Source organism: Rhodnius prolixus, unplaced genomic scaffold (genome assembly GCF_049639745.1).
Source record: "Rhodnius prolixus isolate KJV_2025 unplaced genomic scaffold, Rpr scaffold_21, whole genome shotgun sequence".
Taxonomy (NCBI): Eukaryota; Metazoa; Arthropoda; class Insecta; order Hemiptera; family Reduviidae; genus Rhodnius; species Rhodnius prolixus.
Genome location: NW_027411606.1, coordinates 1,382,509 through 1,397,321, shown reverse-complemented (window position 1 = coordinate 1,397,321; position 14,813 = coordinate 1,382,509). Strand labels below are relative to the sequence as shown.

The following is a 14,813-nucleotide window of genomic DNA, read 5'->3' as shown; positions in this document are numbered from 1 at the left end:
TTATTGTGTTATTTAAGAGATAATGTTGCAGAAAAAAAGGGTTATATTTCAAGCAAAATATTAGCTGATGATGTAGGAACAGCTGATGATTGGCGACAGAGATTATATAAAAGTTTTAATTAAGATAATTTCAATTGTTTAAAGTTGAAAAAACACTGAAAAGACAATTTGGAAAGGTGGAAGTAGTTGAATTAAATAGAGGTAACCAACTCAAGAAGCCCTTTGTAAGACGATTATAGGTTTCATAATAAAATAATACAAAGGGATTTAAAAATAGAAGCAAATGGGAAGCCCTAAAATAACACTTGAGAGTCTTTATAATATTCATTCTTAATGTTTATTATAATTAATTTTTTAAAACTGCGATACAGGAGACTGAAATCCTCTCCCAACCTCTGATATCGTCTACTATCTTGGGCTGTTCATTGACGGAATCCTCACTCGATTTTAGTGACAAGACATGAATACACGATACAGACAATTCAATAGACAATTAACCTGCCGCTAGAGAACAAAAGCCTCTTATACAACACTTTACTTAAACCAATATGGATCTAAGAAGTCAAACTACAGGGTTCTGGCCAAGCTTTCCTATCTTCGGAGAAACCAAAACTTGTACTTTAATGTACTTTCCCTTTAACGTAACCAACCGAACCCCGTTCATATTCACCTCATCAGTCGACATAAACCTCAATCAGTTAGTAAAAAGATCCTCAACACCTTATCTGCACAACATAATCCTCCTTGTGGTTGATTTTCTTCAATGTTACAATTACTTCCGCAGTGCAGGATAATATCTTTATCACTTTATGAGTGTGAGAAAGGAACACAGGACGTAAAATTAAAATCTCTACACCAAAGTGATGAATCTACCCCCCTGATCATGGATGTAAGCCTGTTACCCGGTCAAGGATACAATAAACATTCGTTGTACAACGGATATAATCAAAGATAACAATTAGGTGTCGCTGATGGAGACGGAAGCACTTTTTTCTGACAAATAAAAAGTAGCTGCACGGGGGGGATTCGAACTGGTGATCTCCCAATTACAAATCCTCGTTTCATAACCACTAGAACAGTGATGGCGAACCTATGGCCCGCGGGTCAGATAATGACCCGCGCAAGCTTTTTCACTGACCTACACAATTGCTAGGCAACCATTTGTTTTTTTTTCCGAGGGTTGATTTAGATTTTCTAATTGTGTGGATAATTTATATTCTATCTGTATTTTTTTCAATCACGCATTCACACAAAAGCAATCTAAATGCTATCTATGTCCTTTAGATTGATCATTACAGTTCTAAAACGCAAATGACGACAAATGCTTTTGTTGTATTTGAAATAAAGCAAAAGTGTTTACAAAATATCAAATAAAATGTATAATTTTTACTCATATTTTGTTTGTTAAAAAAATCGACAACCCAAAGCAAATAACCATATTTAGATTTTTCTTCAGATAAAACACACTTTTGTTCAGGTTTCGTTCAGTTATGTTTGTAAAAAGAGACTTCCATAGCACTTGTTTCGTCCCGTTTTACCCGTTAAGCCAACTGAATTTTAAAGATGTTTAGTTTTGAAAATATTCAGTTTAAAATTTTTAAACTTGACTCTTGTGCAAATGGGCATTAGTGACCCAAGGGCTAGTACTAAAAAAAAAAATGAACAAAATTTGACCCACGTCTTAAAAAGGTTCGCTATCCCTGCACTAGACCAACATCCCTATCACCCATATTGATTGTTAATGGTAAACTAACAGCTGTAATACTGGCCCAAAATACTAGCATCAATGATAATGATAAATTGAAAAAAGATTTCCCAAGTTTCCCCTTTAAAAAACCAAAAAATACGAAGAAAAACTCTCACCTGAATTATTTTGAATTTTTCTTGGACAATTTACGCAATAATACATTTATCCCGTACAACCAAATTGTCTTTTACAGCCATTTATTGGGAAAGAGAGAAAACCAAGTGGTGTGTATAAAGTGAAAAAAAAAGGAATTGTGAAAATCGAATTGTATTTGAAAAGAAAAAGGACATCCACACTGCGTGTCCTGAATTCGATTGGATTATCTCAGATTGCAGTCGATAGAAGCAAGTCGAAGCAGTAAAGAAGCATTTCGTTTCCTTCCACTTAGTGGCTTCATATTGAATTTGTTTTAAAGGAAACAATTTTTTTTCTCTTTTATTTCGGTCACTTCCTCCTTTCGAGAGGGGTTATCCAACCCCCACCTTATTCAAATTGAGTTTATACAAGAGCACTCAATGTTGTATGAAGAAGTAAGCGCCCCCTTTTTTTTTGCTCTAGCAGCTTGCCCAGTTTCCTTTCCCAATTTCCAGGGTGCTTTTATTTTAATGGAGTCCATGGGAACTTTGACCCTTTCAAAGGCATGCGATGGACACAGGCTGTCTGGCCCCTTATTTATCTTTCATGCATTATTTTATACATCATTATTCGCACGACTACTGTTTAGAAGTAGTTTTGGCGAGCAGAGTGCTCTGGAACTGGTTCTGATAAATATATCAGTATTACTTTCGCAAAAACGGAGCCACAGTAGACGAGCGGTTAAGAGGCGAGACCTGCAAAGATAATATGCATTGTGGTACTGGGTTCGATTCCCGGTCTAGGTCTTTGATTTTATTTAATGGTTAAATGAGAAATAGTAAAGTACGTTTGCTAGTCGCCTCCGTCCACGACACCTAATTGGTAGTTGGACGTTAAGCCCCGTCTGAAAAAATAGGCAATTACTTTACTTTTTTACTTTCGCAAAAACGAGAAAATGTTATTCTTTTAACATTTTTTTAAAAAGAACTATAGTGAAATAAAATAAAGGTCGTGCTCCACTTGGGGACAGTATCTATTGCTCTAGGACACAATTTCATAAGTCAATAAGTCATAAGCCAAGAAACTAAAAAATAAAAAAAAGAGTGACTTCTTATCTTATTCAGGATCTACATTAAGCATCTAAGAGTGTCCGAAGAGGTAATTAAGAAATGAATCTAAAAAGAAATAGCTAGAACCCCGATCTTTATGCAATATCAGCGAATCAAACTTCACTGGCTTGGTATATGGCCAAGAATTAACCGTGAAGTGGTTTATAACAAGTTTTTCCTGAAGCAAGAGCTTCTTAGGAACAGAGAGAAGATGTACTTGGAAAGAAGAAAAACCAAGGAGAGTACTGCAGAAAGAAGATGGAAATGGTAAAAAAACAAAAAGCTTAAGATTGAGAGCTTCAACGCTGACCACGACAGAACATCCAATTTTGCTATTCTCGAACTGGTCTATTGCCAGAAAGATCTTGGAGGTATCTAGCCTGAGAGCAGTGATAACAGCTTAAACTGAGATGTAATTTGAAAGCAATCAGTTTCAACAGAAATATTATCGGCTCTGTTTGGCTTATGGAAAGCAAATCTATTTTCAAAGCAATGAAGTTGGGATCTGTGATTCATACTCTGCGACTCCGTGAGCAAAGCAAAGATCGATGTAGTTAAATTTATTGCGACCCTATTGGAAAAAGGAGGAACTGGCCATTGCCGGTGCTCCCAGTCCTTGCAAGTGCTTTTGCTGAAGGGATGAAAAAAGAACTTAGCACCAAGGACTGGCTAGGAGTGGACTGTGAAGTACCTCCTCATCATTCATTTTGGTGCAAGAGCTGTATCTTAACAAAGGATACTGTCAATCAAGTTTTATAGAAGTCAAAAATGGGGAAAATATGTTTTGAGAGATGGAATGATTTTGTTCTTGTAGTTATCCGTGGTTAAAGTGGATACAATGCTCCTAATTGGAGAAGAGATCTTCTTGTCTGTCACGAGTTTCATTGACAAGAAAATCATTTAACGTGGAAATCTGTAGCAATTTGACCACAATGCTTATACTTTCTATACAGTTAATATTGGGATCTCTCCTCTTGTTTTTCACCAATGAAAAGACTGATTTAAGACATAACAACATTTGGACTTGAAGCATGAATAAATTTTTCTAAACCTAACATTTCAAATATCCTTACCAATGTTTTAATGCTACGTCTTCAACAGCTATTAACTGGTGTCATTAAATATGGCCAAGATAATGCGCACAGATACATACTCATTTCGTACACACACAGACACACTATTTAGGGCTCTTTGAAGACAAGAGAATGCGTTGAGTTTAATTGCTTGGTGCACCGCCAGTCCGCGATGCAAGCGTCACAACTCCTCTGCACAGGATCGGCAGGCAGTTCCTACCGACTGATACTTAGATTGTAATTAAACGCTCTTCTTATTTTCATACCTTCAAAAGAGTTTTTCACAAACGTCGGCGCTGAACTTTATTTTTGCCGGCCTCCCTTCCCTCTCCACATACCCCTGACCCTTTAAAACCTGTATGCAAGGTATGTATAGTGTATATCCACCAGCCTTCGCCTTATTATTATACATGACTCCTTGTATTTAATACCCATAATTCTTAGTTATACTCTGCTACAGATATTGAAATTAATTTCATCTTTCAACACATACATTTATAACAAACATCATTCCATTTTATAACTGGCCAAGTTCCCCTACTAATAAGTATTCCTTTTTTTTTTTTTGATACTTAAGACGTATCAAAAAGGAAGTTAAGAATGGATTATTTTATTTTATTTCTTCAGAAGGAAGTATGAAGACTCCCAGTACCTAGAATGTCAGTCCTATAAATAATGAGGTAATTGGCATAGGAATATCTGAGAGAACCACCTAAGCAGAAAGGCCAAATTGATGCTGAACTCTGTAATGTGGCCGAGATAGTGCACTCATCAAGAGACGTAGTACATTAAATTATGTTTAATCTTGTCCAAACAAGATTCAAAATTTTAAACAAATCTAAATGATTCAGAATTTGTTTCTCTAATTATGAAAAGCTAATTGATTCTAAAAAGTGATACACTTACCGGTGGTAATGCCTAGCCTTGCGTGCAAAGCAGCCTTCCGTTCTTTCTCCTCTGTCCACATTTCTTCCGTAAGCCATCCTACTTGAGTTCCTGCAACAAAAAAAAAAGAGATCGTTATTGAATAGTAAAAAGTTAATAGTTTCATGAAGAACACTTGACTAATATTAGGAGTAATAGGAGATGATGATAAAATGGAGAATAGCTGAAAAGCTTCAACATCATCTAAAAATTAGTAAAAGTATCATGAAACTGACTTCTGAAACTTTCTAAAAGGCTCTTTTATACTAAACTTCATTTTTGTTTTATCCAGACGACTGTTCTTTAAGAAATGTTCACTTAATTTTAATTAATATAGGTTCACTAAAATAAAGACATTTTGAGAGGAGTTTGAAGTCTCAGAAGCTCTCCTTAAAATGAATTTACATCAAAAAAGAATTTAAAAAACTAAAACAAAAAAAAATGCATGAAACGTTGAGGGCAGGTATATTGCCAATGCAGTTATTGGAAAACTTGACAGTGATGCTGATGTGGATTCAAAGCCATTCCTTTTGAACTGTGAGGTTCTCGAAAAATGCAATCATTCCACCATTTCACGATTCTTCGATGCCTCAATGCATATCCTATGGCTCAGTGGAATTTTGAACGAAAAAGTTCTTTTGTTTCTCTCTGATGCTGCCCCCAACATGGTCAAGGCTGGGCAATCTATTCAGGTATTTTATACTAAGATAATTCATGTGACGTGTATTGCTCATGTCTTGCATCGAGTAGCAGAAACTGTCCGATCTTTGTTCAGTGACGTAGATTCCTTAATCTCCTCGGTTAAAAAAGTGTTCTTAAAAGCACCAAGTCGCATTAAAATGCTAAAAGATCTCTATCCAGACTTGAGCCTTCCACCAGAACCAATATTGACTAGAAGGGGTACTTGGCTGGAAGCAGATCAGTATTACTATGAAAACTACAATAAAATCAAGAATGTCCTTTCACATCTCGAAGACGAAGCAGTAGCGATAAATACAGCCAAGTCTTTATTCGAGAAACCTAATTTAGGGAACGACCTTGCATTCATTTCTGACAATTGCGTATTTCTTGCACAAGCCATTACCCAACTTGAGTCCCAAAATGTTCGACTGACAGAAAACGTGTCCAACGTTAAAAAAGTCATCGAAAAGGTGGAAGGAATACCTGGGAGTAAGGGAGATCTGATCAGATCAAAACTGGTAGAAGTACTGAGCAAGAACAAAGGGTGGGAGACCATCTGCAAGATTTCTGATATTATCAGTGGAACAGAAGTCACCTCAGAACATCGTGTACCCTTTACAACCAACGAGATAACTTCTTTCAGCAAGGCACCTATAACATCTGTAGATGTTGAACGATCTTTTAGTCGTTACAAGTCCATTTTACGCCCATATCGTCGTCACTTTACGTTCCAACATTTGAAATTTCGAAGAGTGAAGTTTTCAAAATTTAAAATTTAACACATCTTTTTATAAATAGTAAAAATGTTCTTTGTTGTATAAATCATTATAACTTGTAAAAACAAATTATTTTGTTCCTAATAAATTATTATAATTGTAAAAATGTTCTTTTCTTGTATAAATAATTATAACTTGCCCCCCGCAAAAAAATTCCATTTTCATAAAAAAAATGTCATTTTACTTAAATATTCCAGAAAATATTTTAAGAAAATCACATATTTTCCACATAATTGACGAAAATAAATGCATATTTTAATTAAATATTTGGCAGTTTTAAATACATAAAAATCCGTTCCTTACTTATAACAATAGATAATTGTGTTTAGTTACAATTTTCTCAAATGACTTGAACTAAACCAGAGATATTTGGATGCTTAAAGAGACCTACTTGACAAACTAGTAAAGACTGTATCTAGCCTTAGTTGCTTCTATCTGGACTTACGGAACAGCAAAGCGTTCAAACCTAAACAGGATCGAAACCCTCAAAGCAAAAAGTCTTTCGAAGCATCACTGAAGCACCATTTTATGTGAACAACCACCATACTATCCTACACCGATCTGTGAATTCCATTTGTTCCTGGATCTTGTCCAGCTCCTTTTACTATTCCAAATCCCACTTCAAACTTTCCTTACATCATAATCTCCTTAATACGCAACATCACGTCAAATCTTTCTCATAAACTGAGGCCACCCGCGATAAACAGGGCATCCTTTGATTTCAATTCATTCGGTAATTAGCATTAACTAATGTTGGTCGTCGTTTTCTTATGATTTTTATACTTGCCTAATTTTTTTTTGTTTTTCTATTTGTTTTTCATGCTGAACTTGTACATTTATCGTATTTGCTTGTTACGTCAGTTGCGAATACATTAATAAAGGAAAATCAAGTTAATCTGGTTTTCCTCCGCCAGTTCATTGCCCTCTAATCTCCTCTTTAACCCTTAATATTTCAGGTTAAAATCGATTTGTTAGTAGAGCAATATTAAAACTAATTGGCACAAATATCAACACAAAAGCTTTATATAAGAAAGCAACCTGAATAATACAATGTAGTAATGTAATTTAGAGATCAACTTATTTAGTAAGAGACTTATACATAAGATACAAAGATTTGTATCCATATAAATATACAAATAAATACAAAAAAACAAGAAAGAAAAATAAATAAACCAAATAAGAAAAAAAAAGAAAACTTTGTATTTCTACTTTATATGAACACTGCAACAACATTAACTGGTTTCTACATATACGGCCAGCACTCGAAATGTGCAATGATAACGAGTTTTAATGTTTAATTCAACTTGATTCTAGAATAATAATAATAATAAAAAAATAAATAACTGAATACATAGGTTTGCATAATGATAACAGATACAAATTAATTCAATGAGGTGCCATTTTGAATATTTTATTTAAATGTTATTGCTATTTAATTTATTCACCGCAATTATGGTGATTTTTTAATTTTATATAACAAATTGCAAGGCTAATTTGTATTTAAAAGAAAAATGGAACATTTCTCTTAAATTATTCTAGGAGTCACAATATAACCTTAATCATCAATAAACAAGAATGTACATATCTTAAATCTTATTTAGAAAATATATGCAATACTTACAATAAAACTAATTGCTTTTTGAGGCCCAAATCGGTGCAATGATGCAGAGAAGTGTTAACTGAGATGAGTACGATATACAAGGAGGGAGGTTAAAATTGGTTGAGGTTACTATCAGGTAACTGCAATGGCGGCTACTGCCACTGCCTTTTGGATTTAGCTTTGATGATTTGGTTAAATATTTGGCTATAGATTATTTGTATCTTGTTCTATTACTAATTGCTTCGAAACTTGACTACGTAGATCGTTCATTTTTTGTGGGTAAATTCTATCTTATGTTATGAGTCATTCTTTGCTACAAATACTTTACGAAGTGTTTCTAGTATACTTAAACATACGATAGATTAGCAACATTTAAAGATTAATTTATTAATCTTTAATGTAGGAGCAAAACAATGCTGTGAATGCAGCGATTTGCTTGCATATTGGCCTCTTTTTTGATAATTCTGTACCGCGAATGTGGTTGCTGGCTTCTAATGAATTCTGAACCGTTTACATGAATGGCTTTTTCAAGAAAGGGGATAGATCTGTATTCTTTTTTTTTTTGTCCGGTCGAGATCTGATGGTGAGTTGCATAGTTTTTTTTGATCTCCTAAGAGAAGGGCACACACATATCTATGACGAAACGTTTGGCAATACAAAAAGGAAGACGTGTTTTCAAGATCTAAACTCAACAAATCAGAATTTTTGAGGACAACAGAAGTCAAAGTTAACATTCATTCACAAATGAATTATCTTCGACCAAAATTTAGTACTACTAAAACGCTTCCTCTTATTAAAACATATAATAATCCTTTTTCTTTGATTTAAGAGCATTTCCTTAACCATCTTGTGAGAACAGTTTGATAATTTATTTTGAAGGGTAATTATGTTTAATTAAAAGCGTTACACATCAAAATCAAATCACTGATAGTGAGCTGAAAATTCTAGTTAATTTAGAATTTAATATTATTAATATGCTCACTGTAATAAAACATTAATATTCTCTCTTTTGGACGCTCAAAAAACCTAATTAATTCCACACCTATAATTTCTTTCCGAGAATCTCGTTCAAAGACTACACGGTGAAGTTGTCTTTACTTAAATAACACAAGTATTTGTAGAATTACTACTTCTAATTTTAAGTAGAAAATAGCACTTACAAAAATAGCAATAGAAAATCCAAATATTTGGTGTAAATTATACGTATTTTATAATAGAACGAATTTTTGGGTAGATACTATGAGAAAGTAAGTTTAGATTTGTACGAGGGGTGCCATTTCGATCTATTCCTCCCTACAGGATAATTAATGCTGTCCAGTAAGTACCCTGGTCCCTTGTCGATCAATATCCAGAGACAGGATGTTTCTAAAAATAAGTATTTAGTAAATCATTCTATTATTATATTTTATCAAGTACAAACATCTGGTCTTTTTTTTTTTTTTTATATATATATTTACATAATTCAATCAATCTTATCTTTCTCTGTACGTGAATAATTTGTTATTTACTGATTGATGGACATTTACATTGACTGTATCATTTATTTCACAGTTTATCAATCAAATTTCTGCATGTGTAATTATTTGTTCACAGTTCAATTATCAAACATGTAATCACATTGATTGACATTTTAAAAGGTGAACTATAAAAAAATAAATATTAATGACAAATAAACTGATTATTTGTTTTAAGAAATACGCATTTTATTTTTATTTTTTGGTAAGAGGTTGTTGCTTTAAAGTATGAAATGAAACAGCTTTTTTTCATTCAGGTGAATTGAATTCGATTACGTGAATTTATTCCTAAGGTTATGCTGAAAATAGATCTTTACAACATGGTTTAAGGATTGATTCTTTGCGAAATGAACATCCACAACTGATAGGAAAATAGGCATTTTCTATTTTGATTCTAAATTTAAGGCGCATTAAGTTTTAAGGTAATTGGCGCCCAGAGTTTTTTCACTTCACTGCTCCAGCTACAACCGTGTTCTCTCGTTCTGTTCAACACAGAACGGTGTTGCCTGTAAGAAGCTTCCAGGAAGAGATAATCTAAGGAGGAAGCAGCTGGATTCGAATCCAGGGTTTCCGCGTGGGAATCCAGTACGCTAATTCCTTCCCTATACAATATTGTGGTGATAGAATACCATGTTGTATTTTACCCAAATATATTTAAGTACAATCCAACTTACTTATTTTTATGGATATACGAACAAAACTTAGATTTGAAGCCGGTTTTTTGTCGAAATCTATTAGATCTAGGTTGTTGCAAAAAAATTGAAGTTACAAAGGAGGATTTGCCCCATATTATAAAGAAAATTTGGGAATTTTATCTTTTAAAGAAGAAGAGGAAAAAAATTGTCAAATTTGGGTGTTTAACATCAACGCTTTTTCGAGCAGTTTTTGACAATCAACCCTACCGGACATATTTAATTAATTATAATAAAAAAACAGTAAATAAACTTAATTATCCTTTACTGTTTTGTAAATTAATTATAATTATTGCACTCTGAGGAATTTGGAATATTATATTACCATCATTATTGTTTCCTGAATTATTCAGTTTTAAAATTAAAACCTTTTTTAAAAACTGAGAATCCTCTACGACGCCCAAAATCAATTGCTTAAAATTTAACATTTAATCAAGAATACCATAGAAAACTGATACACTGTAATTTATCTAAGCTTAATTTTCAACGATACTGTACACGTGCTAGGACACAACAATATTCTGAGAAATGGTAACGAAGCGTCAGTCATTCGTACAAGAAGATCATTAAAAGCAATTTTTGCTAGAAAACTAGATCATGCAAAGGTCTGGACGTGATTTTTTTAAAAGAAAATCGAGAGAGTTTTTCTCTTTCTTTTTTTTTTTTCCTCACAAAACCAATTTATAAGAAATTGTGGAAAAGCATTCAGTATGATATTTCCAATTATCTCATTTTGTGTCGAAATTCCTAAAAATAATTGTTCAAAATATTTTTTTAAAATCTTTTTTTATTCACTACTTTTCACTTATGTACAACACCTTCACATACAGTAAGAGCAAGTAATTACTTATCATTTTGACTTTCTACTTGACTTCCAGGTAAAAGTTTGTCAATCTGCTTTGAAATCCGAACATTAATTAAAACAAAATAATGGAACTTCGTAGAAAGTTCACATCTGATACTTCGTTCAAGTGCGATTAGAAGTCGCAAGAACAATGTTTTGGTAAAAATTAATTCAACTGCAAGTTCGACTCGCGACTTTATTATTGCGTTCTGAAATTCAGGAATAAGAAGAATAAGGCTAGAATCTTCTTTGCCAGCACTGGCAAGGTGATTGTAGTGGGTAAACAGCCCTCTAGAGAACTACAGCAGACAATCTGGCGGTAAATCGGTGCAATTAATCACCAATCCATCCCTGTGCTGTCAGTGACCACCTACCTCCATTGGATACGTTGGTACTTAAAAAGGTTGCAGCAGTCTTGAAACAGGGCAGAATCCTGGCCCTTACACCCTGGTTTTTATCAGCTGGGCCTTGGTTTTTTCGGCTCATAACTGGGCATTATCATTATTATCAATTAGTAATATCTCCGTATTATTAGACGTCACGATAGCTGAGCGGTTAGAGGCGTGGCCTATAAAGCTAAAACATATGACAGTACTTTTAGCTGCACTTTTATTTCAAAACATTTTACCGGTTAAATCTAATTTTAGAGGGATGCTGGAAGCTGTCTGATGTTGTAGAGCTACATAAGTTATTTAAGCCTCCAAAACATTGTGTAAAAAGGCGCCACGGTAGCCGAGCGGTTTGTGGCGAGACCTGTGAAGTTAATATGTATTGTGGTACTGGGTTCGATTCCCGGTCTTAGGCCTTGGATTTTATTTAATGTTAATAAAAGAAATTTACAGTGAAGTATGTTTGCTAGTCACCTTCCGTAAAAACGTAAAACCCGCCTGAAAAAATAAACATTTACTTTACTTTTTTACATCGTGTAAAATATTAATACGCACCAAACTTCTGGCCCAAATTCTAGAATATGAAGAAAAACGTTTATCAGAAAGAATACATGATAAATGATTGGAGAGGAAAATTGCAGTAAAATGTGTGTCCATTCAACTGTGGAAGAAAATATGAATGATGGAGTAGGTGGAAGGTAGAAGGACTCCTGATGAACCGATAAAATTAGGGCTACTTGCAGATCCTGTCTTTTTACTTATTTTTTTTTTTGAAGATCCTTATTCTTTCTACCCCACATCCTTTTCAGTTGTTGACAGATTCGTTTTTATCAAATCCAATGTATTTACCACAGAGTGCATCAGCACTGGTTGAAGCTTATTTAGTCATGGTAAAATGTATCTTAAGATCTAATTCAGGTAACTAAGGAGATGAACAATTTTCCCTTTTATTTTTTTTAAGAAAAGGTCCATAATATCTTGCAACAACTATAGATAGAATGGTTTGGATGGCATGTGCTGCTTTGGCAACCTTGTGGATAACTTAAAATAACTTTGTCACAGTTTAAACTGTGTATAAAGAAGAAGAATAATAGAAATGAAGAAAAGGAAAAATACATATATATGCAACCGGTGAATAGGAGAATGTAGGACTGTAAAAAAGGGCCCACATAAGATGGGTGGGTGAATAAAGGTGAAGGTGCATTTAATCTTATGTCCGTTTTGTAGGAACCCTGAAAAGTGGGTTCACAATAATACCGTTTGGGGTTTGAAAAGTTTTTATATTTCTTTTCTTATTCTAACTGATCGCGAGATGGAAGATGCTATTGTATGCTATTGCCCAGGTAAGTCTGGATGACGTCATAAAATAGACGATTTATTTAATGTGGGTGTCAATGCAATTTCTGCTGAGGTAAGAAAGCTAAGCGCAAAGGGGGGATGGGGGAGGAAAGAAACCTTACGAAAGAAGAAGAATAAAGAGATCATAAAATTACATTCCATCCCTGGATTTTTGTAGAGGGTTTAAATCAGGAACAAATCCCTTTTTTTAAGGAGCGGTTAAATCCATAAATTTATAATTTTCTCTTTTCTTAAATAAATCTGATTGTGGATTTATTAATCCTGCTTTAAAGTGTGTGCAATACTTATTTTTTTTCTCTCTAGTTTTGGCGATTGTAGTAACTGCAATTCTTAATTGTGACTCCCTCTTTTAACTCTTTGGGGCTAGGTGGGTTAAAAACTGTCCCACCTTTTGCTTAGCTTTTGCTGTATGGTGGGATATATTTTAACCCACCTCGAAAAGTTGAAGTTATTCATACATACAGCTTAATATGTTATTTAAAGTTTTTCATTCAGTTGGCAGTGCTATGCACCAATGGTAAATGCGAAAATAAGTGAAATAATTTTTATATTTATTATAAACTTGACCGATAGTAAAAAATGGTGTCACCGCATACTGTTCTATTATTTGGATGCAACTGTTGTTAATTCATGTATTGTTTATAAAAAATTGGGTCAAAACATGGAACTTAAACATTTCAAGGAACAGTGCGCTGAAGGACAGTGCTGTACTGTCTGCAAAGTTCCGCTTTGTTTTGGTCAAAAAGTTGTGTTTGAATGAACATCATATAAAGCATTAGTTGCATAGTGGTATTATACAATACCAGTGGCCCGCACTAAAAAAGGACTATTGAAATGGTATTAATTTTTTCTTTTCTTTTTTTCTTATTTCGAGAGTGATGATTATTTGAGAGGGATGATTACATTTGTAAAATAATGGAAATGAATGTTTACTTCCATTGTTTTATAATAAAAGAAATTTTGTGCAACTAGGGCTTTTATTTTCTTTAAAATCGTGTGCCTCAAAGAGTTAAAAAGTAGAAGTATCCCAACTGCATAATTAATCGGAAGAAATGCTAGAATTGAAAAAGAAAAAGAATTACTCAAGATAATTGGAGTTTTTAAGACTCAAGTTAATTCCAATTTTATTTTTCTCACAACAAAATTACCTGATGACAGGAGAAGGTTATAAAAATCAAAACAAAACACAAAAAATGGTCTGTTGAATTTTGGTTTTCAATTAAAATCGTAATTCTTTATCGATTAACCAGTTTTAAACCTCAAGCACTTCGTAACATCTCGCTACAGTTTCATTCTCATCTCTCTGGCCATCCTTATCTTATTATTCCATCAACTCCCATCTCATACTAATCTCAACAAGCCATATTCGTCATTTAAAGAGTCGCTACTAAATAATAACTCCATATCTCGACTATTTCATTAGCAAATAAACTTTTTTTAATCCCTAATTATCGTGTTAATGTGAATTTCTAATAATAAAAAAAAAAGCAATATAATGAAATCGTTATCAGTGCCTTTACTCACACACCAAATGCACAAAGAAATTGTCACGAGTAAAAATCTTTATTTATCTAACTTTCAGCGCAATCCAGGTATACCAACCTTTCTCTATAAAACTGAATGAATTTTAAAAATCAACCAATATAAAATATTTTAATAATTTGCTGTGTCATATTGCAACGTTATAGTTGTCCTCAGAGGTGGTTATATATCCAATAAATAAAAAACGCATATCAAAACTGAACAAACCAAAGTATATTTCTTTAAATTAAAGAATGACGCCAGCTGGGTAACAAGTTATATAAACCAAAAATAAATTAAAATAATAAAACAAAGTTTCCCTTAAAATACAAAATTTAAATAATTAAGTTAATTAAGATTTAAAATAAATGAGCTCAAAATAAAATATTTTACCAATTGGTCTTCGGGCCCTGGCGGACGGTAGGTGACTCCCCTCCTTACTTTTCTACAACTAACTCCCCTCTTCTTCCCTTTTGGGCGGCGGGTCCCTTAGACTCCCACCACTCAAC

The 14,813-nt window shown here is 33.5% G+C and overlaps 1 protein-coding gene across 3 annotated transcripts in view; it reads right to left on the bottom strand.

Moving 5' to 3' along the window:
* LOC141455098 (POU domain, class 2, transcription factor 2-like) overlaps positions 1–14,813 on the bottom strand; it is a 290,468-nt gene that overhangs the window by 52,014 nt on the left and 223,641 nt on the right. For all 3 annotated transcript variants that reach the window (XM_074129961.1, XM_074129959.1, XM_074129960.1), the window contains one exon: positions 4,911–5,000. In XM_074129961.1, coding sequence (XP_073986062.1) covers positions 4,911–4,971 — 61 coding nt within the window. In that variant the 5' untranslated portion in view covers positions 4,972–5,000. The remainder of the gene's footprint in view (positions 1–4,910; positions 5,001–14,813) is intronic.